The sequence below is a fragment of the Miniopterus natalensis genome, chromosome 2 (genome assembly GCF_054644295.1).
Source record: "Miniopterus natalensis isolate mMinNat1 chromosome 2, mMinNat1.hap1, whole genome shotgun sequence".
NCBI lineage: Eukaryota > Metazoa > Chordata > Mammalia > Chiroptera > Miniopteridae > Miniopterus > Miniopterus natalensis.
In genome coordinates this window covers 155,219,279-155,245,439 of record NC_142082.1, presented here as the reverse complement: position 1 = coordinate 155,245,439, position 26,161 = coordinate 155,219,279, and the positions used below count along the sequence as shown (strand labels likewise).

Below are 26,161 nucleotides of genomic sequence, written 5' to 3'. Positions count from 1 at the left end.
CCGAAGATAACGCTGAGCGTACAGAGGCTGGTTTGGGTTTAACAACCCACGATTCCAGACAGCAAGGCTCAGGGGAAAAGCCTTCCCCGAGGCAATGGATGAGGCAGGCGGGGGGCAGCACAGGAGACGGAATGCAGGGCCCGCAACGCCAAGGCCGTGCGCAGCGAGTCCCTGAGGCCTCTGAAACGCTCTCGGGACCTGGGCGGACCACGCGGGAGTCCGCTTAACAGTGAACTTACCCCAGGGTGGCCCTTAGCGCGCTGTGTCCTCCGCGGCTTCAGCCCCAGTGCCCAGGCACGGTAACCGATAATTAACAGCTGCTCCCAACATACACGTTAGATGACGGAGTAACTCCAGCTAGCCTTACTCATCCTAACGTCTCTGAGGGCTCTGTCCCGCTGGTGACATTCACGTTTTATCTCATGCAAACGGTACCCCTTGGAGATATGAGAACAGCGGCCCTGCCTCCCTTCGAGGAGGCTGCAGGGAACTGGATGGACTACTGGAGTTTTCTAGACAAGAAGTTATGAAAGCCTAAACTAGTGATAGCGGTGGGAATGGGAAGGAGAAATAGATGCCAGCGTAATGTATTTAGGATGGTTTAGGAAATAAACTAAAATACTCTTGGCTAGTCAAAGGAAAGTCTTACTTGATTTCTTCCCTATTTTTCTTTAGGCTAGTTCAATAATAATCTGTTACATAAAATTGGAAGACTTATCACTTATCTCCTGTTAAGCACAATTTACCTGTTATCATAAACCTCACACTTCTGTCAAACATTTATATTAACCCCATTTTTCTATTTTAGGACCTAGCACTTTAGTCAAAAATAAACAATCTACAACAATATTTTAAGGAATCAGAGAAAGACAACAAAAGTCCTAAGAAGCTCTGCTATTTTTTAACAGCATACCACATGTGCAAACGTACAAGCTTTTTTCTGAGTCCTATGTCACACACATTTGCTAAAATTGCATTAACTGTCTTCATTTTGAAATCTGTTTTCCAAATATAGTTTAAATTAAAAAGAATAGTGTAAAGCAAGTCATTTTGATTACTGACTCAAACATGTGATTCAAATAGAGTATTTAATATTCAAGATTCCATTGGATTTTTTTTCTAGAAGAGACATTTTAAAAAAAGAAAAACGAAAAACCTGCAACTACATCCTTTTTGGAATTCAACAGCATATACATAAATAAATAAAATTAAACGTACCAGATTATTAGTATTTACAAAAACTGGTCAAAAAGTTATTAAGAAGCATGGTACAAATTTTGTTTGAAACCAAACGTAAAGGTAAAAGGTAGCTAGCTACAATAAAAAATAAAAAATTCCCTAGATTTATATTTTATACTTAAGTATATAACCTTGGGTATTAAACATGCTGCTAGCTATCTCTTAATGAGCACCTGAGCTGTCATTTTTAATAACAAACTAACGATTATTATCATATAAGTTGGTACTCCCTGAAAATCATTTGTGCAATACTTAAATTAATACAGTTAAGAATAGAAACTTACTATCCCATGTATTTTTATATATTTTCATAGTTTTTATATTATTTTGTAATAATTGGCAAAATATTATAGAAAATGACATGAACACATATTTACAATAAAAACCAACATGTGCCAAAATGCATAGGACATTTCAATATACAGCAGAACTTTATATGAAATCTTAATAATGCATCTCAGTTGCTCATTGGTCCACTGAAGCTGTATGAGAAAAATATACAAATTCAAGATAAAATACAATAAAAACAAATAAACCAAATACCTGGGCCATTCTAATCTTAATTATTTCTCAATTGAAAGCAGACATGAGAGAAGAATACCATAAAAACTCAAATTGTCTAATTTATCTAAGATCTAAGTACACACACTATTAATCAATACAAGTAATTATATAATAACCTGTTGTAATTCATTGGTTACAGAAGTCTAGAAATTCTACTTTATTTTCAAATACCAAAAGGTTTGTAACAATACCTCTTCCACAAAGCTGTCTTTCTTCTCTAGCATTTCTCGTAAAGTCTGAAGAATTTTAATGCACAGTTTTTCTTCTTTCTCCATGAGTTTCTTTGTGTGATTAATCAACCTTAAAGCAAAATATTACACCTTAAATAGGACAGTGATTTCCCTTCAAGCTATATACTATCATTACATGCTAGAGGGAAATAAATCATACTATTATTTGAGACTATGAAGTAAACAAGATAGATGCCTGTTTTCAAAAATATTTTAATTACATTTAAACTATAGACTTTGCAATATAAAGCATCCTTTGTTTTACAGGCAGTACATCCCAGTGCCTCTAAATTTATTCACATAGCGTACTGCTAGTGGAACACAATACTCTTTGAAAAAACATGAAACACTGATTATCTTTAATCTCATCATATGAACTAGAACAACTTTACTAGAAGAAAAATATGAATATTTGCAGTATATTACATTATGTGCTTCTATGTTGTTTTCTATGTACTATATTACATTAACTACACAGCAGAAGGAGCTGTATACAACAATGCAACCTTGGCATAAAGCGCTGCTGTCCAGTTTCCACCATTAATGATGTGCTACTTTTCACTGCTAGAGCCTAGTAAAAGTAAGCAGTTTTGTGATTAGAAGCAAAACAAAAACAAAAGCAACTAAAAAGTAACATCTGGACATCTATCCATTTACTATTTTTGTTCTAATTTGAACAAAAACTCTAATAATTAATATTATAGTGGTAACCTTTGCACTGGTGTTCTGTCAGGAGAAGAGCTTGAGGATCACGGTTACATAAGCATCCCTGACAACTCAAAATCAAGTAAAATTGTTCATCAGCAGAATTTAGAGCTTAGCATATTTAGTTCTTAAAATCAGATTTGTAAGATGACCCTGTCAGATATGTCTTCCTGGAAAAACAAAATGATGTAGAATACAATGGAATGGTCTGATTTCAGTGACATAATAGGAGTATTGTGGGAAAAGTGACATTTCACTAGATAACAGATAGCAAGTGGCTTATCAGGTGTCAGCATGATGTACAAGGAATTCTCATGGATTCCCTTAATCCATCCTTATAACAAGCCAATGCTACAGGCTATACCAGTCTAATTTTATTAATGACAAAACTGAGGTCCAGAGTGATAAAACTACTTGCCTCTAGTTACACAATTAAGTGGTAGCTTCTGGAAATAGTCCCAGGTCCATCTGACTTCAAGCAAAAATTCTAAAGCTCCACTCTGTGATGACATGACACAGTTCACTGATCTCTCGCGCGCACGTGTGTGTGTGTGTGTGTGTATTCCATTGTGTGTATATATGTATATATGGAATATTACTCAGCAATAAAAAAGAATGAAGTCTTGCCATTTGCAACAACATGGACGGACCTAGAGGATATTATGTTAAGTGAAATAAGTCAGACAGAGAAAGACAAATACCATATGATTTTGCTTATAATTGGAATCTAAAAAAACTAAACCAACAAACAAAACAAAAGAGACTCAGAGATACAAAGAACAAACTGATGACTGCCAGATGGGAGGGCAGGAGGGGGAAAGGTGCGAAAGGGAAAAGGTATTGAGAGATACAAACTTCTAGTTATGAGTTAAGGCATAGGGATGTAATATACAGTTGATTTCATAAAAACTTTGTATAGTGACGGATGGTCACTAGACTTGTGGTGATCACTTTGTAAGATATATAAATGTTGGACACCTGAAACTAACATAATATTATATGTCAACTATACTTTAATAAAAAATAAAATAAAATAGCCAAGACTTGGCAAATCATGACATGTGGGAAGTTGAAGAAGAGGAGGAAGGGCAGATCATAGATGCCTGAAATTTATAGACTGGGCTAGTAGATGGGCAGTGATGCTTTGAAATAATATCTATGTCATGCTGAAGGAGTTAAGAAATAGTGATTTCCTTTTAGACATATGAAGTCCGGGCAAGGTGCTATATATCCATGTGGTCAGGCCCAGCAGGCCAAACAACTGTTCTAAAGTTCTCCTGACAAGGGAAAAAACCTACCTCTCTACCACTTCTCCTATTGGGTCTTTCCTTTCACATGATAGTCTCTGAATGCATGAAAATGATTTCAGTAGGCATTGTAAATTCCTTTTGATTTTTTTCTGTCTCGGGCTATTCTCATTTTCTTTAACTCATCTTTAAATGAATGTGTGGGGTTGTATTTCAATAAAACTTCACTGCAAAAGTAATCAAGGGAACCAGTTTAGCCTATGGGCCAGAGTTTACCAACCCCTGCTCTATACTGTTAATAGTATCATGTTAATTTCCTAGAGTTCAAATTCTCAGGTTTATTACCTACTTTCTAACTCATATTCTATACATTGGTACATATTTATAGGAGGTGAAGTGTATTTTTCAAGGACCCTATTTTTATACTGAATTACTAGGCAATACTGCTACTCAATTTTTTCTAGTGGCCTCCACAGTCATCAGTTTTGCAGACATTCTGGACCTCTTTATTTAAAAATTCATATTAGGAGACAGGTAAGTCTTCCAGCGTGAAATAGAACAGTAGTTCTGGAGTGTAGAAAATAACACATTAACCAACACTGGCAAGGGTCCAGACAAACACATTCTTCTTAATCCCCTTAAAATAGAGAGCCAACAATCCATAATTCTGGCTATAATGTAGAAACTCCGCCTATTCTTCAATATCATCCCTGTAGTTAGTTCTTCTCATCCCACATCTTCTTTTCTCTCCCCAAATCTCAGCTTTAACTGGTAAAAGAAAGGAACATACTTCTTGTGGCCCCTAGTCCTTCGATTTCTGCCTTGGTACATCACAGTCAAGAGGAGGTTGAGACCTCTCTCAATATCCTCATACTCTCAACCACACAGGAGTCAGCTGTGACAGACGGTGGTTAAGGGTTTGGCAGCCTCAACCATCTCTCCCTCCAGATACTCTCTCCAAGAAGACCAAGTGCCTCTGACTGGCCACCTTAGTCTACACATGATTACTTGCAACTCACTCAATGAAGTGCCCTCCACATTAAGACATGTCTCTTCTTTCTGAGGTTAGTTCTACTTTTTCTCACAACTGCTTCTACTCACAGGTCTTCTTTGAAAATTTTCACTTGCCATTAAAATGAAAATATTCTAGGATATGTTAGCTATAACAGGTCTGACAATACCACAAAAATGCTGTGAAAAATAAGTCAATGAAAGAACTGCAGAAGAGGATCATCAGGGCTACGTGGCAGAATCCTCAGTCTGAGACATAACAGCTCTTCACCTAAAGTACACATGAGCCTCATCTCTAAAATGAGGCTGACCCCTCCATCTCTCAAGAGTGCTTGTGCAGATCAGATAAAATAGGTAAACACACAGGGGACAATAATGCACACAGTGAGACCTCAATAGATGTGAGCTCCATTTGCTTTCTATGTGAATGAAAATTGGTGACTTTAAACAGGACTCCTTTTAAAGATCACACCATACAGGTATAGAAAGGAATCAGAACCAAAACGTTATTTGATGTGTTATTTTGTGTCAATAATGACACATTCTGCTTTCAGTAAATTTTAATAATAAATATAATGACTTTTACCAGCATAAAATTTCAATTAAATCAAATTATTTTGGAGGTATATTTTAACATGGATTTTAGATGTTTGATATACTCTATGGACTGTCCTATGTGCCAGCAGAGTAAAAAGCAGAAACGTTAGAGGCCATCTCAGTTTGGTAGCACTAACAGAATCACAGGTTGACACTTACTTGGACATGAAAGCACCACATCGGATCCTTGCATCACTCCCCTCAGGGAACAGTAGTTCTGGGCTGTACAACACATCAACCAACACGGAGAATTCAGCCTGCATCATCGGGCTGAACTGCTGCTCCAAGGAGGCCACTACATCCTAAGGAAGAAAACACAAGAGAACCCATGGGAAGACCTATCCTTTGAAGATATGACAAGCCTAGAGTACTAACCAGGAATGAGACGTGGGAATTTCACAGAAGATGTACCCCGCCTTCCCATAGCACCCGATGTCTACACTTTAAGTGCAGTCTGATTTTCTGTATCAATGCTGCCTGGGTCTCTTTTGTCACTTATAAAATAAGGGATGAGTGGGTGACTTATATGATTTCTAAGGATTTACACACAAGATGAAAAGTCAATCAAAACACTGTTCCAGGTCTTGCAGTGTTTAGGGTTGTAATAGAGACATAACAGGTATTCATCAAATTAGAATAAAATTGGAGCATGCCTGTGAAAGAGCTAAAAAAAAAAAAAAAAAAAAAAAGACTTTCTTTGTTTCATTGGTCGTCCAGAACTAACCATTTCTTCCAATGGGGAAACTCCATGATGTATTATTTGAAAAAAAATAATACATTCTTGGAAGGAATTTATAATACATAAATTTATAATATATAAATTCCTTCCCTCTCACAATGAAGAGTCTAAATAATATCACCTAGTCTCCAATCATCCGTGCCTCTTAAATGCCTCTCATGCCCTCTCTCTCTACCCAACAGCCAGTAAGTCTGTTGACCCCGCCTTCATTATTGTACGCAACACCTGTTTCTTCAATTCATTCATATGCCACCTGGCTGGGACCTTTAGTAATTCTTAACTAATCTGCCTTCCTCTAGTCTCTGTCTGATAATCCTATTCTACAAACCAATAAATGCTTAATCACATATAATGGCATTTCCCCCCAAAATTTTAATGACCTATAGCCTTTGAGTTCTTCATATGGAGTCTAACTTGTCTTTTTAATCACATATAATGCTAATCTATTAAAACTCTAAACCCCCACCAATTAATCTACATGTGACCTCTCATAATATTTATTCCAGTTCATGAACAGACAATTTCTTCAACACCATACCTTCATTCGCTCCAGTTACGTGGGTGGGAAGATGTTTGTTATGGGTTGAATTTTGTCTCCCTCAAAACTCCTGTATTAAAGTCCAAGTCCTAAGCCCCAGTACTTCATAATGTGACTATAATTGGAAATGGGCCTTTCCAGAGGTAATTAAGGTAAAACGAATTCATATGGGTGAGATCTAATCCAATATGACTGGTAGGAAATTATAAAATAAAGCCTGGTCCCCAACTAGAATCTGATATTTTCAACCATATCTTATTTGTGTAACTAGATCTATTAAAAATGTAATTTAAAAAATATTAATGCCATTTCATGCTTGTGTCATACCTGTAACTTTTCAATAATATTTCTATAATCCCAAGCAGGCCCTCCAAGAGCTTCCTTAAAGCGTGGTCCAGAGCGAGCTGACAGTCTCCAACCCATGGCTGCTCTCTGCACCATATTTGAATGGCTCTTCATGAAAAGAGTATTAACTTGGCTATCCAAATCCACTGGGATAGCAATGCCACGATTCTTGGCTGAAAAAGAAAGATTTTAAACATTTCCCTCTTACCCTGACTAAAGCTTCTTACATGTTACCAAAATAATCTTATAAACAGAGAACAAATAAAAGAGAAAAAACGTAAGATATACATGAGTTCTGGAATGTAATATACAATAAGATTGTAGTGTATATTTGAAAGTTGCTAAAGAGTAGATTTTAAAAGCTTTCATCAAAAAAAATCTATAACTATATGAGGTGGCAGATGTCAACTAAATTTATAATGGTAATTATTTTTCAATATATACTTGTAGCAAATCATTACGTTGTACACCTTAATACAATGTTATATGTTAATTAAAAAGAAAAAAAAAGCATCAAGTCTTTAAACTCTGCCATTAAATTATTTTATACAGCTTCAAAAGCTTTTAACCTAAAAGTAGTTCAATTTTCAAGACCAGTTATTAAAGTGGGCTCATTAAACATTCAAGAACTTATTTGATTTCTTGAGGACTAATGTTTGAAATGTACTTTATACAGCATCACTATAGGAAAACGCTGTATAATAACCATGCAAATATGTACCTTCCCAGGTACCAAGAAAAATAAGAGAACAGACAGAAAACACGTAAGAAAATCCTGCCGGCCCATTGACTAATTAGTGTGTATTTGTGCACATGCATGTACATACACACAAAATTTTAAGTGGTAAAATACCTGAAAGAAAAATATTTTAATGGAAAACAATTAAAAACCTGCACTGGAAAACGGCACACAGTACATGTCCTTCTTCCTCAAATCAAATCACATTTATATTTTATCAGACTTATGGGATAATATGACAGAATGCGAATGCTTGTCATGAGGAAAACAGCAATGTCGAGGCGCTGTTGCAGAGTGGAGATGGGCTGAGTCCGTCAGCAGGAAGGGAAGGAGGAGAAGCTGCCTTACAGGGGCTCCGAGCCAGAACAGGTCTCCCTGGGGCGTGGCCAGCCCGCACCGAGGGGAAAGGGGTGGGGAATTGGAGGCCCTCCTCCCTCTGACTAGCCTACACGGAGTGGCTAGCAGCAGCAGCAGGTTCTACTAAAGGATAAAGGTAGGAAAGAAACAGACCTTCTCTCCAGAAAGTGGACTCTCTGCCTGGGGAGACTGCCAGGTGGAGGGGCCAGGGCTCGATGGAGAGGCGGAAGGCAGCTTGAGGTAGCTCCAAAGGGCTTCCTCAAATAAGACGCAGAACAGGGCAGAGAGAAGGGGCAGCCCCAGGAAAAAGATACGAGGAAGACTCCGACCCCTGACCCCTGACCCCTGACCCCTGAGCAAAGCCCTCCTTCTTTCAACACCTGTCGGTACTCCCAGCCTGTCTTCTGCTGCACACACACACACACACACACCCCAAAGGGAAGCCTGCATATCATTTGCACAGCCCCTCACCCCAACTCTGGGACCCCGGGTCAGCCCGTCGTTCATGCGAGAATGCTAGTAGGGAAGTCGACCTTCCACTTGTCTTCTCTGCACGGGGAGCAGCCCTCCTGCCACAGCCCCACAGCCCCCCGGGCCCTGAAAATGCAGCCCGGCCAGCTCTGTCTCCGGCCCCTCCGGGGGCAGGAGCCCCTCTCCGCTGCTGAGCCGGTCACTGTCAGCAGGGGCGCTAGGACGAGAGGACAGTGACAGATGAGAACCTTGGCAGCTTGGCGGCCCCACGTCGCCCAACTTCACTTATTTCTAGCTGGTCTTTCAGGCCAGTGCCATTTCCAGGGGCAGCGACAGAGCAGCCAAGTTCACGGGGGCGGGGGCTGGGGCTGGGGTGGCTGGCTGGCTCTGGGGCTGGACTGGGGACTGTGTCTGGGCGTCACACCCTGGTTACGCCAGGAACCCATCCCTGAAGCAGCAGCTCTCCTCTGCCATCCGGGCTCTGCCCCCTCAGTGGCCAGGGGGCTCTTCTGCCTGAGGGTGGCCTTTCTCATCTTCACCTCCACCTCCCAGAGTCTTCCTCCCGTGTCCCGTCTGCCCCGTGTGCTCCTTTTTCTATACCTTCCCAGGCAGCCTGAGGAGAGTGGTTGGCTCAGGGTTTGACAGAGGGAAGACAAATAAATACTGTATTAATAAAAAAGAAAGAAAGAAAGAAAGAGAGAGGGAGGGAGGGAGGGAGGGAGGGAGGGAGGGAGGGAGGGAGGGAGGGAGGGAGGGAGGAAGGAAGGAAGGAAGGAAGGAAGGAAGGAAGGAAGGAAGGAAGGAAGGAAGGAAGGAAGGAAGGAAGGAAGGAAGGAAGGAAGGAAGGAAGAGACCTTCAAAACTGCAGTGGAAACCTGTGGCAGTCCTTACAGACTTCTGTGACTATGAACACACCACCAAGAGCCACAGGGAAACCAAGGCACTAAGGCGAACCGGCCCCACGCACAGACATGATTCGGGGAAGGGCAAAATACTAATGACTGTCCTCAAAGAATTTGAGGCACACTGCATCCAAAAAATTAGAAAATCAGGAAAAAGAAAGAAATTTTGGGAATTAAATTATGATTGTACAAATAAACATTTGAAAAACTGGCTGAAAAAGAAAAGGGCAGGAACAAAGACCAAGGTGATAATCTTTTCATGGCGTGGAGCACAGGGACATTATTTAGAGCTGCTAAGTCAAGAGACAGCTACATAAGGGATATTATTTCAAGTTATTATGGTAGCCACTGGAAGACTTATTTAAATGAATGAAAAAAGGAAGAGAAGAATGGGGCGGGGGGGGAGGGGGGGATGAGAATGAATGAATAAATCTGGCTTGAAAGGAAAACAACAATAGCAGCCAGTAATGAAGCTGAAAGACACCTAAAAACCTCTTTGAAAATAAATAATTTTAGCTACGGACACAAAAAGCTACCAATTAAACAGCTCAGGCTGAAGTTTCAAGGAAATAATAAGACAAACAATGACACCACTGCCTAGATTTCCCTAATGAATGTTTTTCCTAATATTCATTATAAATTTCCCTTTTCTGAAGCATACATGACGGTGTCTGTTTATGTCCATCACTCACAGCAGAGCAACTGTACTCCTGTCCCATCTGAGGGACAGACACTGCCAAGCTGCACATATTTTTATAAATACTTAATCCTGCACCGCAACCAAATCTTGGCAAGACTCATCCTTTCTGGCTCCTTCGCACATAAGCTGGGTTTGCTCTAATCATTTACAAGTTAGAGGATAATACTGCTTATATATTATTTTCTAAGCAACAAAAACTATGAACCTTAATATTGCTCAAAACATGTTACAACCAAGTTTCTAATACTATTTAAACAAATTCGGAAGGGGCGCTGGGATTTATTTCCCCTTTAGGAATCAGGTACATTAGACACAACCAACCATCAAATAAGTGTTGCTGCCATGAGTATAACTTACACAAAGAAGTGCTCAATGAATATTTTTCTAATGACACCAGTGGGAATGTAACCCGATGGCAGCACCTCTGTTATTCTGAGCAATGCAGCCACCCCCGCTTTAGTGAGTCAGGAAAATCTTACCCACCTGCCAGATTTCCTGATGCCCCCGTGAGCTGCTGCCTTGATCCCACTATGGCCAGCACCATGGGCAAACCAGGCTGGGGAGACTCCAATATCCCAACATTTGCTTAAAGGGATTTTTTTCTTTTTCATTTTCTCAAAACTGTGCCACTTTAATTGGTATTTTCTAGTCTCCTGTCTTAGCACAAATTGCACAATATAAATTAACTGGGTAAAATATACTATTTTCTCATGCCCAAAGGTAAACTCTAGCCAAGGGCTAAATCACAATTTCTAGGAAATAAAAGAAAATCAACTATTCAACTGGGGAAAAGAGGACTTGGGTTGAAGTAAGTCAGCTGCGTAGATACTAATAAAAATTGTTCAAGCAAATGTAAATTAATACCTTTAAAAACATGGCCTGAAATAGATTCTCTGCACTGTCAAAATATTATAAATAGGAATTTGAAAGCAAAGTTGACAATGCAAATTTGGCTTTCCATATATTGTTTTAAAATTAAAGCAGAAAAATGTTGTGACTAGAAAAAGAAAAGAATTCATTCATGATCTCACAAGAATATTAAGAAGTAGAACAATATATTTCAAATGCAACCAAAAATGATCAAAACTTAGCTTACTTTTATTAAGCTAGAAAACTTACGTTATGAGTACTATACTGAAATGTGAACTAAGATGTATTCTTGGGATTAATGGTTATTCCTCATTCCCTCTTCCTCTCGATAAATAAGAACAAATTTACTACCACTAGTCATTCTTCTGGCACGTAGCATTAACTCCAACTGTGTGCTTTAGTGGTCACATTAAATTTTAAAATGCTTTAAAATGACATGCTCCTACTTTGCTGCTAAGTTCGGGTGTAACTGAAATACTACCTTGCTAAGAATATTTCGTCAGAGAGTAAGTATATGGAGTCCTTAGAAAACTAACAGGCGAGAGCATGGGCTGTTATTCATGCATTTATCTTCTGTAGAACTCTGCCTAGAGACAGCTTGTTCTCTAAAATGAGCTATCTTCATTCACAGGTACTTTGATCATTAGGCTAACCTACTAATTAGACTTATAAATCCTGAAAATTCTCTGGATATGACAAGTTAAGCAGTCATTTTAAGATGTAATCAAAATCTATTTCTAATTATTATTCATTAAATATTGCATATTATGTAAAAAAATTAATTAGACAAAGTTACTGATGATATCTGCCAGACCAAAATGTCTGAGAACACACAGATTACAGTGAGAGGTGCCCTGGAAAAAATGCTTAGAAAGATAAACTGGCAGGTAGGGGAAAGGCAACAGAAAGTGTAAGCATTAATTAGAACACGTGGTTGGTTGTCAAGCCCTACTGCACGGGCCCTCAGGCAGGTGCACGGGAGAGGGGCAACGGGCTGGGCAGAGTGGCACCCTCTCTGTATCATGTCAACATATCCAGGAGACATCTGTACTGAAGCACCAGTGTTCTTAAGCATGAAGAACATTAAAGATATGAAATGCATCTTTCCTGTTTGGCACTCAAACTATACTGAATTAATCCCCCAATTGAATAAAAAATATAATCTTATGGGTTATGCAAGAACTAGTATTGGCACAGCTGACTAGTCATCTGGAACAAATAAAGTTGATTCTATACCTTACAACTAAATATATTCCAGATAATTCAAACTTGTAAACAGCCACATCAAAAACACAAATAGACAGACAGAAAACCTACAACCATGAAAACTCTCAGTGGGAATTTTAAAAAAAACAACTCAGACTGATCAAGGACATTCTGAAGATAAAAGAGAATCTAAAAAGCCTAAAAGAAAATAAGTTTCTAAATAAATAAATTTTAAAAAATTCATATGACAAATGAGAAGAAAAAATAGTTACTTATAAGCAAAGAGTTCGTTTCCTTAATAAATAAAGAGCTAAACAAATTATTCAGAAAAAGAAAACCTTTAGGAAAGGAAGCAAAGCACAAACAATGACAGTTTACTGCAAAGGAAATAACACCGACAATCCTATAGAAAGGTTTTTCCCCTCATTCATAAAAAGATACATGCATCGAAACTGTAATGATATTTTTTACTTATAAAAGATTGGCAAAAATTGAAGGATTTGAGAACATACCACATTATCCAGGGGAAAGATACCCTCCCACATTGCTTGTGGCACGTAAACTGAACCATCTTTATAGAAGACAGTATCTGTCAAAATTAAAATACCCAGAAATTCTACTCCTGGGTAGCTACCCTATTCCCCCTCGTGTGCAAAATGAGTGGAAACAACGTAAATATCCAACAGAGGGGTTAAGTAAATTAGAATAGAGGCACACAATAGAATATTATGCAGTCTGGCCAGGGTGGCTTAGTGGTTGAGCACCGACCTATGAACCAGAAAGTCACGGTTTGATTCCCAGTCAGGGCACATGCCGGGTTGTGGGCTTGATCCACTGGGGATGTACAGGAGGCAGCCGATCAATGCCTCTCACCACTGTTGTTTCTATTTCTCTCCCTCTCCCTTCCTGAACTCTCTGAAATCAATACAAACATATCTTAAAAAAGAATATTATGCAGCCAATGACAAGAGTAGAATATTCATTCATTTATTTGTAATCTTCCATTTATTTTATTCATGCAATAAATATTCACTGAGTACCTACTGTGCTCTAGGCATTAAGTCAGACTCTGGAACTATGTAACAGATGAGGTGCTTAGTTTTACTGCTTCGTGATTTCTGTACATCTTGTTTCTACACTGGATGTGTCAGAAATTCATTGAGGGCAGGAAATGTGGTTTGACAGATTGCATTTCCCCAATAACTACAGTAATGTCTCTCAGATAATAAAGGATCATTAAAAGTCAGCTGAATTAATAAATACATGACAAATTTGATGATTTTGTTCTATCTTGTAACATATGCAGATTTAATTTTTTTAAATAATAGTTTTAAAAAACCATAATTACAGGAACGTATTATGTCAAACTCTTTTTACAATCAATTATAACAGCCTAGATACATGAAAATAGATATATTTGTTTTAATAGAGACTGAATTTCTTTTCTCAAAGGGTTAGTATTTTATACATGTTTAAAATGGGGGGGACTAATTGGCTTGAAGATTAATGTTGATTATTCAAACCATTTGTAAAAGATATTTCACAGAATTTCCATTTGGAAAAAAAAGCATGTTGCCAACAAAGTACCCAATATTAATCCCCCCGAGTCATTTGAAGATTATGAAACATATGGGACAAAATTCTTTTTTAAGTGAAATAATATGAAAGTCATTCTTGGAAGCTTTTTCTCAAAGTACTTCTAACATGTACTGTTGTGTTTTATATAAAGGAGTCAACTGAGGAACAATAACTGACCAAAGGCATTAACATTCACCCATATTTTGTATCTTCAAGGTACAAAACAGGTAATGTTTGTTTAAACTGGCTTGTGATAGCAGAGCGTCACAAATGTCTGCTAGCCTGTCAGTCTAGAAGGGGTTCAGACCCGGCTCTGTCCCCACCTGCCTAAGTGACCTTGGGTAGGTTACCTAACCTCGCAGAGTTTGGGAGGAGGGTGAGGACCCAGGAGAAGGGGAAGAAGCCCAGATGGCAACGGGTTCTCAGCCACGGGAAGGAACGTGAGTCTTAAGTGCCATGGAGAGTTTTAAGCAGGTGAGTGACACGACCTGACTTACAACTGAAGATCACTCTAACTGCTGTGTAGGAAATGGATTGTAGCAAGACAGGGGTGGAGGCAGGGGGTTCGGTAAAGAGACTCTTCTGTAATTCATGTCAGAAAATGGTGGACTTGGACAAGGCTGTCACATAAGACAAAGAAGAAATATGTATTTTGGAAGTGGAACACGCAGAATCTACTCTTGTGTTTAATGGGGTGAGCAAAAGGGAAGAGTCAAATGTGGTCCCTAAGATTTTTAGAGGCGAATTCGTTGTGAAGTAGTTCTTCTTTACAGTGGGACAAAATATGCCTCTTGCAGTGGGACAAAATATGCCTCTTGCAGCGGTCCTGTGTTGTTAGAGTCCTATACCGGGGAAGCTGTAAAGGCCCCTTCTCACCTGCAAGTGCTAGAAGGTAGTTATGTTCCCTTCAGATATGGTTTGTCTAAATATTCAAGTGTTTCCCATCACTACTCAAGTACAATGGGTTTAGTTCCCTTTACCACCATGGATGCTCACTTCTAAATGCCCGTCATTTGGGTTATATGTTTTTCCGCGACCAGTATTCACCGAAAAACAGAAAAGGTGCAGTCTAACCATCACAAAGCAGAATTTGCTTTTCACCATCTTCATTCTAGGCAACAGCTTTCCCTTAATGTCATTTTGACGGGCACTTCATAGTTATTGTCTCTCAAAATCAAATAGAGGAGGTAAGATGAGAACTGAGGATGATATAAGCTAGAATAAAGTGAAGACCATAAGAAAAGTATAAGGGGTCAAACCGGGGTCAGGTGGCTATGGGGTCAGGTGGCTATGGGGGTCAGGTGGCTATGGGGGTCAGGTGGCTATGGGGGGGTCAGGTGGATACGGGGGTCAGGTGGCTATGGAGGTCAGGTGGCTATGAGGATCAGGTGGATACAGGGGTCAGGTGGATACGGGGGTCAGGTAGATATGAGGGTCAGGTGAATATGGGGGTCAGGTGGCTATGGGGGTCAGGTGGCTATGAGGATCAGGTGGATACGGGGGTCAGGTGGATACGGGGGTCAGGTAGATATGAGGGTCAGGTGAATATGGGGGTCAGGTGGCTATGGGGGTCAGGTGGATACGGGGGTCAGGTGGCTATGGGGGTCAAAAATGGTTTTTATGGTAGAGTTTGAGAAATGAGAAAGATGCTGAGAGATGGCAATGGTGGAAGTTGGAAAAGAAAGGGGGAAAGTTCGTGTGAGGAGCGCCTGGGGCACGATGGCTCAGTGTGCTGTCACATAGCAGGGGGTGAGGACCAGTGAGCAGAGGGGTGAAAAAGGAGGAAGGCGGGACTGAGCTGTGGAGCCACGAATGCTGCAGTGAGCAGCCCATCTATTCTGTTAGGCAAAGGGGGGCCACTGAAGGCGGGGTCTCCGCTGTTGTGATAGATAGAATTTTACTTCATGAAGGTTACTTTGGTAGCAGATTTGTTTCTGTGAGGAAAGAGAGGAGGAGAGAACACTGAATTCCTACATGGGTCCAAGAAGGAGGTAACAGGGGTTAAATAAGGCCTTCATGGAGAGGAAGGAAGGACGGTACAAATGCAGAAGGCTGGCAGGAACAGAACGTCCAGAGCTTTGTAAATATTCAGGTGGAAACTAGGAACACAAGGAGGAAGAAAACCAGCCTTCTCACGGAGATGAAACTAAGGTTTTACACCAAAACATCACTCTTCTAAACCTCTCTTGATTCTAGATTTAGAGATTTAAAAAAAAAAAAGTTTATACTTCCCATCACATATGTCTTCATAGCATACAAAAAGAAACTAAAACTTCCTGTTAAATCATTAGGCCTTGGGCCAGTAGAGGAAACGGTAGAAAATGAAATCCTATAGCTTAGAAATAAAAGATATCTTCAGACTAATACCGTTTCAGTGGCTATTTTAAATCCCCAAAGCTCTGCTATCCTGCTATGCTCCGACTAGACAAGGAACGCCACTGAAGTCGGAACTCAGATGAAAGCACAACATGGAATCTCACCGGTGCCTCAAGGTTCTTTGATGTCTCGATTTCTAAATGTTATGAACAGGGCGCCCTCTATGCTCTGTGTAGGGCCAACTGGTGTTTTCCCCCACGGCATTTGCTAAATACTGAGGGAAGGGGAGGGGGAGGAGAGAGAGGAAGAGGAGGGGAAGGGGAGACATCCCTAAAATGTGCAATATGGAAACATGCTTGGCAGCCAAGACGATATATGCCTATGAAAAAAATAACATCATATTTCTTTGCTTTTCCTTTGGATTTTGCCTTTTAATGGCTCGTCAATTTCCCAGCTGATTTGATCCAAATAAAAATGCTTTAAGCAGTGTTTTATTATAACTTGAAAAGTATACCATTCAAGGCTCAGAAGTTATGCAAAAGCATGAACAACAGGACTGGATACCTCTATAATTTCCCCACTCAGAGATAAGCAATGTTAATATTTATAGCCCTCGGGACATTTTGCAATACGTATCTTTTTAAAATAAAAACTAGGTTCTCTTCTATGTCCTTCTTTATTTCTGACACATAGCATGGCCTCTTCCTTGATTTCTTCCCTTCCTTTCTGAACCACTCAATCCTGAAACCTGAAGAAGGAGCAGAGGCGTGCTGAGTGCCAGCCCTGGGCAAGGCGCACACCAGGAGCTGCGCTGGGCCCGCGTGCCGGGGCCTAACGGAGTGGAGGGGCCTGTGCGCAAGGCTGCCGGGAGCGGGAATCAGATTGTGAGTGGGGTGACGAGGGCATCCACGCTGACGGAGAGCCCGCAGGCAGGGGTGTCAAAGGTGGGAAGGATGTTCATGTGAAGGCCTGGCCCCGCACAGAGAGTCACAGGCCCAGCCGGGGGGAGGGGATATTCCTCAGGGCAGCAAGCTGCCTCACTTAGGTTGTGGGAGCCTCCCTGGGAGCCCGTCAGAGGCCAAACCCACACGGGGTGCCTAAGCCCAAGTGGGCTGTGAGAAGAGCAGAGTATGTGTGAAGGAGGGGTCCTGGGCTTGGAAACATCAAAGTTATTAGTTTATTTAAGAAGAACCAGCATGCTTGAATGGGCCGTTGAGCTACCCTATGAATAGGTGATATCCACAATGTCCTGTCCAAAATAGGCCTTCTTAGCTCTGTAGACTTATACCTATGGCTTCTTTTACGGAGTCAATCCATCTCTTATTTGGTCTTCCTCTTGTCCTGCTGCCTTCTATTTTTCCCAGCATTATTGTCTTTTCCAAAGAACCCTGCCTTCTCATGATGTCTCCAAAGTAGGACAGCTTCATTTTGTCATTTTTGCCTTCAGTAATGTACAGCATCCTTATAAACTGAATTTTCTAAACCAGAATAGTATATCACTCCATTTATTAAAATCATTTGTATCCATCAAAATAGTTATATAATATATTCTCTGTCTCTTGTTTTCTCTTAAGTATTTAATATTTTTATTGCTATTGAGAATGATAATTTCTTCACAGTGTATTGTTTCTTTTCTGTATACAAAAAAATCTATCAAGTTTAATACTTATTTATAATTAATCACCTAGATAAACCCTATTAGTCTCTTAGTTCTAATAATTTTCAATTAATCCTCTTGGGTTATAACCGCTTTTTAATTTATTCTAATTAAATTGAGCAGTCATTAAATTGTGTCAATATAAAATCACTTAAAGTATGGGGAAAAGACAAAAAATTTTAAGTAGTCATTAATTAGCTAAATCATTTATTCATTTATCAAATATTTACTGAACACAAACTATAACCCTAGCCAAGTTACCTAATCTAGATAATTCTGTTTCTGCAACTATGAAATGTAAATAATCAATAAACCTATCTAAGGATTAAATGAGATGATGAATGTAAATTGCTTAGCATTGCCCATGGTGAGTGCTCAATAAATGTCAGCAGTAATGACACACACTCTAAGCTGCCTGCAGAACCAGCCTCAGATGAGAAAATTATCAAGCTCCTCTGATTTTTAAACCCAATCAAGTCTGTATTTCTTTTCTCTCCTACCCTCTACCATCTATAGGGTGGCCCTAGTTAACTTGAACAAAAGAAAAAAAGAGAGAGAGGAATCTATGAGAAATTCTTCCTAGAATTTACTAATCCTTGCCATTTGTAATTTCTAAGGCCTTCTACATATAATAGACCTCAACAAATACTGGTGGATTTCAAACAAAATTAGAAAACTAAAAAACCCTCAATAAGTCCTACTACCATATGAAGATATTAATAAGACAGGCTACTTACTAGACAATTCCAGAATGAAATTCAAGATAATTAAAGGAAACTCATTCCTATAAAATCTCACTGAGCCATATTCAATATTAAATTTCAATTTAGAAGTAGAGCAATTAAACAATAAAATAAATAAATTTTAGGATATATTTTTAGAAGAAACATAATAATTATATTCTCCTCCCAAAATTTACACAACATTCAGAATCATTTGCTGATCATTGCTGCTCAGCTTCACAAAAACTATACCTGCACTCTTACTAAGCTGTAAACTAAAAAGCTGCTTATATTTTCTATTAGCCAAAAGCATGATTTCTTTAACAAAATGTAAATTAAATAAAATCTGACACTCTGACTTACCCACTTCAGCCAAAGTTCTGATACAGGACTCCACCGAGGCTTTCTGGGCTGGGTTTGGCCAGGTGCAGTTGTAAATTCTAAAGGCAGATTGCAGCAGCTGAATAAAAACTGGCTGATGTGTCTGAAAACAGAAAGAAGGCAGGCAAATGGGCCACTAAACTATTAACACAACTGATACAGTATCTATGCATTATCAAAAAGGCTCATCAAAATGAAACAAAATACCATCTTTTGAGTTTCTGAGCTATTTAATGCATAGTCACTGAAAAAATATTTGTTACGTACCTACTTCATAACAGGCATTTGACAGAAAATATAGAAAAACAATTATTTGCATTTTAACTATAGTCTTAATCAGAAAAAAATGGTATTTCCTGAAGTGAGTGAGATGAATTTAAGTATATTTTTATAATCTCTGGTTTATTTACCAGTATAAATAGAGAGAAGGTGTCCTGGATTTATCTGTTTGATTGTATGTTTTGGTTTCATATGATGGGTAAGTAGAGGGGACAACAATTTTTTAATGATTCTATCAAACAGTTGTAAAATTTTTCCTAAAGAAAGTATAATTGAAATGATATTTTTATAAAAGCAATGCACAAATCATTGTAAAATATTTGGAAACCACAGAAATGAAAATCATCAATAATCCTACTATGTAGCGATCATCAATATCAAAATTTTGAAGATACTTTACTGAGTTTTTCCATGTATAGACCCACGTAAAAACTTGGATGACACTATAATGCAATTCTGTGGCCTGTTTCACTTACTACTTCGTGATGATTTCCCCAATAATCAGTATTTCTTTTAAAACATGCCTTTTAATAAGCTATATTACAGATACACTGTAATTTATTTAGCTATTCCCATTTGTGGTGAATGTCAATTCTGAAGTTTATAAATACTTGAATGAAAATCTTGCTATATAAAACTCTGCTAATTCTTTCAGGATAAATTACTAAAGTGGAATTATTGAGTAAAAACGCCTATCCATTTAAAGAACTGTGTAATTTACTTCAACACTTGGCAAACAGTCAATATACAATATGCAAGTTCCCATTATGCTCAGAAGGAGAGCAAGAATAATTTAACTTGAAGATGGGGCCTCTTTCTTTAAAATCAAATTTGGTAAACTTAGAAAGGAAAATAACAGTAATTTACATGAGAGCAGAGTGATCTTCAGAAATGAAGGAAATGACTCCCTCGTCAGAATGAAGTTTTCCCTGCTCAAATAAGGTGACTAAATGCTGTGTGCAGGGATGCTCTGCATTTGCTTGCTTCCGTTACCTGGAGGCTGGTACTGTTATCTGAGAAGGGAGAGTTGAAGAAGCCGCTCACGATGTTCATGATGGACTCGGTCACACACTTCTCCATGAACGTGTCTGCGTGTTTCCTGTCTGTGGTTGTGTTGCAAACCTGGGGGTAACAACCCAACAACTCAACACATTGCATCACATCTTTGGATTAGAACTCAATACTGGGACCTTCTAAAAACTCTCCTTTAAGTTTGGTCATGGCCTCGTCCTTGGACCAGAAGTCATTCCCAGACACCCTCGCCCCAGCCCCTTCTTCCTGCCTGTGCCTCCCGTGCTGCTGGACACGATTCTCCCTCCACCCCAGGCTAGGCCGTGCTGAGAAACCCCTTCCACCCGACGGGAGGGAGTCAAAGAGGAAAGAGCCAGGCCGTGCTGAGAAACCCCCTTCCACCCGACGGGAGGGAGTCAAAGAGGAAAGAGCCGCAAGTACAAGAAAGCGGTCAAGGTGATGCACGGTGGTTTACACCCACACAGAGGGTGCACCAGCAAGAACCTGGAAAGGAAACAGACAGCTAAAAGGAGGTCAAATCCTTCCATGATGCTGGCTCTTCACCCCCAGATGTATCTAGGAAGCGCGGACCTGTGCGTTCGAGGGCTTGCTCCTCAGAGCAGGCAAAGCAGGAAGGGAGAACCCCGGCGCCGAGGAAAGGCCACAGGACAGACTCCGGCCTTGAGATGCGATCAAATGAGGCGGGAATTGGTAATTCTGCTACACAAACCGTAAATTTCCAAGTATGTCAGGGGAGACCAATTGCAAAAGCTAAGATACATGATTAAAAACAAATGAAAAGCAAAGATGGGTGATGAAAAGACAAGAAGATAAAAAGAAGCCTAAAAGAAGAAGACAGTGTGCAGGGGGAGGGAGCCTACAGTGTGGAAGACACTGGGCAGAGTAAGAAAGGCTCGGTATTCACAAAACGATGCTGGGTCAGTGTTATGGTGGCCATATGTCCCAGATGTTTCAACAAGGTGATTAATCAGAGTAAGCAAATGTGATTTAATGTGATATTGCTTTAAAACCTTTTACACAAATAAATTCACAAAAGGGAAACGGTCCCTTCCCCGAATCGCGTGTCTCGAAGTTCCTTTGGAAAGTAACGGTATTTGCTGAACGGAGGTAGAAGAGAGAGCAGAGGGTTTGCTTGGCTTCTAAGTTACTTCCCATCAGGACGAGTCCCTTTCCCTCATCTATTAAATGACATCGACCTGACAAGGCTGTATTAGAAGTAATCTCACAGAGTTATCACAGGGAGCGGTGCAATTAAAGGAAGTAAATTATGTCAAATTACATAATCTTTTCATTACCCTTCCAGCACACAACGTAGTGTGTGCGCGGCATATGCAAGATGTTCAATAAACGTTGTGAAATGGATGAATCAATTAATTTTAAAAGTTAAAGAATAAGAAAGGGCTATTATTTTGTTTTAGGCTAACTTTGGGTTAGGCTCTATCTGTGGAACGTCTAACCATGGACTAAAATTTAATGTGACTCCAGAACTAATATAAAATTGATTTTCCCATGATGGATATGAAATAGGATTTATTGCATTTAGTATCTTTCTAGCACTGGCTTTTATGGTGAAATTTTCTGACCTATAAGATAAAAATATGTTAAAGTGAAATAGGTAGCAGACCAATTCTGCCATAACCAGCCCCAGTAACCTCCTTCGTCATCCAGTGACAGTTCACACAACTGTGCGGGGCTTTCTGGAGCTATTACAGTATCACGTTGCATTACCTGCAAATGCACAACTGCTAAAGAGCCAACAGGATTTGCTTTAGTCAGTGGATTAATAAAAGTAATTTATTTCTAGATCAAGGCTTGCCTCAAAATTCTGGATAATGAAAAGTCTAGGTTTAAAAATTTTTTTTTTCTTAAAGTAGCCAAAATGTCAGATAAATGAATTTAATTATTACTGGGCAGATATGGATATTCTGTTGATAAGCTGGAAAAGTTTGGGGTAATAAAGTAAGACACATAATTTGTAAATTATTATGTTTTTTAAAAAATATATCTGTATTGATTTCAGAGAGAGGAAGGGAGAGGGAGAGAGAGAAACATCAGTGATGAGAGAGTCACTGACCAGCTGCCTCCTGCACGCCCCACTGGGGATCGAGCCCGCAACCCGGGCATGTGCCCTGACCGGGAACCGAACCTGGATGTCCTAGATCGTAGGTCGATGCGCAGCCGCTGAGCCACGCGAGCCACGCCGAGCCACACCAGCCAGGTTTATCCTGTGTTTCTGGCACTGCTTACAAGGCTGGGCACCTTTCATGTAACTACTGCATGCCTATATTTTGTTGTATACAGAGAATTCAAACCCTCTAACCACTTTAAATAAAACCTGGATGAAGACTAGTACATTATGTAGCCGTTTAAACATATTTTTCATAATAAGCTCTTTTCAGTTGCCATTTCACATATATTTGTACATTCTGACTATTTAGAAAATTCATTTCATTGGGTAAAATAATTCTTAGCATTCAGGTACTATTTTTCACTTAGGTCATTTCCATTTATTTAATATAAAGAAGAAAAAAACTCACAAAAAAAAGATTATTCTATATATTTTTGTTCCAGCTTTTTATTGAAGTCTTCTTTCACCCCTATCTTAACTCCCATTTAACTCTTTAAGCTATTGGGAATTTGCTGCTGTAGGTGACCGGATTTCTAGGTTCTGATTAATTTTTTTCTCATATTGATATCCAGCTGTCCTCCAAACATTTACTGAATAGTGATTTCTTGCCTCACTCTTAGGTTACTGGAGGTTTGTCTTATACTGTGTTACTAGTCACTGTTTAAATCTCTCCCCATATCTCTAATATAAGCCATGTATCATTATTTTTAAATATTTTAATCCAACACTGTAAGAATGAAATGATTCCCCAATTTGTAATTTGTTTTACAACTTGAAAAATAAATCCGCCATCACCGTCTTTGCCAAGAAAAAAATAAATTCACATTTTTAAGTATTTGTCCCCTTCTACTCCCAGATGAATGTCACTATATATTTGTCAAATTTCATGGACTTTCAATTAGGGACATAAATTATTAAATTAAAACTAAATATTGGATTAGGAGTTAGAACAGTGAACCAGACAAAATAAAGTATCTTCTCTATTAGAGCCCTTGCTCTAATCAAGAGAGACATACAATAAACAAATTAATAAATATACAAATAAGTGGTAAAAATAGGGCAAATAATAGACTCCAGAGAAAAACAAAGGGTGAGCAGTACAGGGGATGCTGCCGGACGAGAGGGAATGTTCAAAGATTACTGTTCAATTTCAGCTGCTTGGGGGAGGTCTCTGTATAAGGCCACATTTTAACAAACAATCAAAGGAAGTGGGGAAACCGCCAAGGAAGTTTCTGGAAGAACAGCAAGTAAGAATGTGTCTCTACCTGGAACTAGTCTGACTTGCTCACCGCTGCACATGAGCACCTCAGCACACAGGAGGTATTTAAAATCACTTACCGAAAAAATAATTAAGTGAAATTTCAAGACATAATGATGTCTGACATTTCTCCCCTTGCATATAGGATGTCCCTTGTCTCTTCTGCTCTAAAAGTAACTGCTACTCTTCCAAAGATGACAGGTAGGGTTAAATAAGTTATCATATGCTAGAGTGCACGCTCCAATAGCACTTTCTGCAATGATGGAAATCTTCTATATCTGTGAAGTCCAAGACAGAAGCCACTAGACATGTGCTTCCTGAGCGCTTGAAATGTGGCTGGTGCTACTGAGGAAGTGGAATTTTTATTTTGTTCAATTTTACCTAATAAAATTTTAAATTTAAATGTGGCATGTTGCTACTCTACAGGATAGGGCAGGGCTAGCGTCAGTAACATACTTCTGATCACACAGACCAAGGAATACAAAGCCTAAGGATCACTTTTGTTATTCCCCATAGACAGTAAGGAATGTTCCTTTAAATGTCTCAGGTGACATGGCATGTTTATTTTAATTTGCATTCCTTTATTTATGAGGCCAAAACTTTTCCAAACATTTGCTTTTATATCTTTTTATGTGACTCATCGGTTCATACACTCAATTGGCATTCTTAGAATTCTAAATTCACTTTTTTAAAAGAATATTTTTATTGATACCAATATATTAATTGTAGGAACCCTGAAAAAATATAGAAAAACACAAGATGTAGAACAAAAATTATCCATAATCTTAAAATCCAGAAAAAAAATGTGATTAATGTCAGGGCGTCTTTTCTTCTAATCTTACTGCTCTATCACATTTATTTTCTGTAATTAAAAGCATTCTAGATAATCAGTTTCATTTTCTCCTTTTTATGTTTATCATGTGATGATTATTAGCAATTCTCACATTATTAAAAAATCCTCAAAAATACTCTAAGTGACATTATAAGATCAATCTTATAGATATATCATAATTGATTGAAACATTTCTCTACCATTAAATGTTTAAACTATTTTCTATTTGTATATTATCATAAAAGTATGCTGTACTTCTCTGGCCAAAATTCTTGATATTATTTCTAATTATTCCCTGAGGACAGCTTGTTGGAAGGTAAATTACTTGACACATTAAAAAGGTATAAAGGTGTGTGTTTTTTAATGTACCACCAAAATGCTTTTCAAAAAGACACCATAAATCTACACTCTTACCAGCAAGGTATGTGAAACAACATTTAATATTATCTTTTTACTTTTATCATTTTACTCTTAACAACTCTGATAGCTGGAAATTAGATCTTATTTTCCTTTACATTCTTTTAAAAAATTTTAACAGTTGACTATTTTTCCAGGTGATTACCTTTATTTCCTCCTCTCTTAATCAGTAATGCCTGGTTTTTGCCCATTTTATTATTATACATTGTTAGTTTTTTTCATATATTGTTTTTCTTATCTATGTATAGATATGTTCTTTAACTTATTATATTACCTTTTTTAATATATAGTAACTTTTTAAATATATAGTAACTTTTCCTATTTTGATAGTTTTTATTTCTATGTATGTTTTATGTACTTAAATTTTAAATTTTCAAATAGTGAAACATCTATTATCTTTCTTAGCTAATTTCACCCATTGCTTTTATGTTTAAAATGAACTTTCTCATCCAAAGACAGATAAATATTTACCTATATTCCATCCATTTTTATCATTTCTCTAAAATCCACTGCAATTTATCTCATTATATGATGTTGGGTTAGGAACTGAGTTTGTTTCACGCCAAACAGCCAGTGTCCTCAAATGTCATTCTGATTTAGTTCTAACCAACAATTTTGTTGAATGCCTATTCCAAGCCAAGAATGTTCTACAGGGTGTGGCAAAAGTAGATTTACAGTTGTGAGTAGGTGAAACAGAGTTTATTCTTATATCATCATTTATTAACTATTGTATTATCTTCCATACAAACAACTGTAAGCCTACTTTTGCTCCACCCCATATTTACCTGTGATCCATCGGTGAACAAAATACATAAAAATCACTATCCTAATGGAATTTGTATTTTAATTTAATAATCCAGGGTAAAGCAAACTGTAGCCCATAGGTCAAATCTAGTCATATCCATTCATTTACATTTTATCTATGGCTGCTTTCCTTTTAGTGATTGCTGTAACAGTTGTGATAGTGGCCTAAAAGCTGAAATATTAAGTCTTGCTCTTTATGGAAAAAATTTGCTCATCCCTGGAAATAATCAATTGCTTCCCTACTAATGGCTGATAATTTTTTTTTTAATATGTCTTTATTGATTTCAGAGAGAGAAA

General features: G+C 38.5%; 1 protein-coding gene across 1 annotated transcript in view; it reads right to left on the bottom strand.

The window, feature by feature from the left end:
- ITPR2 (inositol 1,4,5-trisphosphate receptor type 2) overlaps positions 1-26,161 on the bottom strand; it is a 404,038-nt gene that overhangs the window by 178,888 nt on the left and 198,989 nt on the right. The window contains exons 33-37 of the mRNA XM_087814750.1: positions 20,387-20,515; positions 19,097-19,217; positions 7,198-7,388; positions 5,753-5,895; positions 1,995-2,103 (exon numbers count right to left, since the gene is read on the bottom strand). Coding sequence (XP_087670876.1) covers positions 1,995-2,103; positions 5,753-5,895; positions 7,198-7,388; positions 19,097-19,217; positions 20,387-20,515 — 693 coding nt within the window. The remainder of the gene's footprint in view (positions 1-1,994; positions 2,104-5,752; positions 5,896-7,197; positions 7,389-19,096; positions 19,218-20,386; positions 20,516-26,161) is intronic.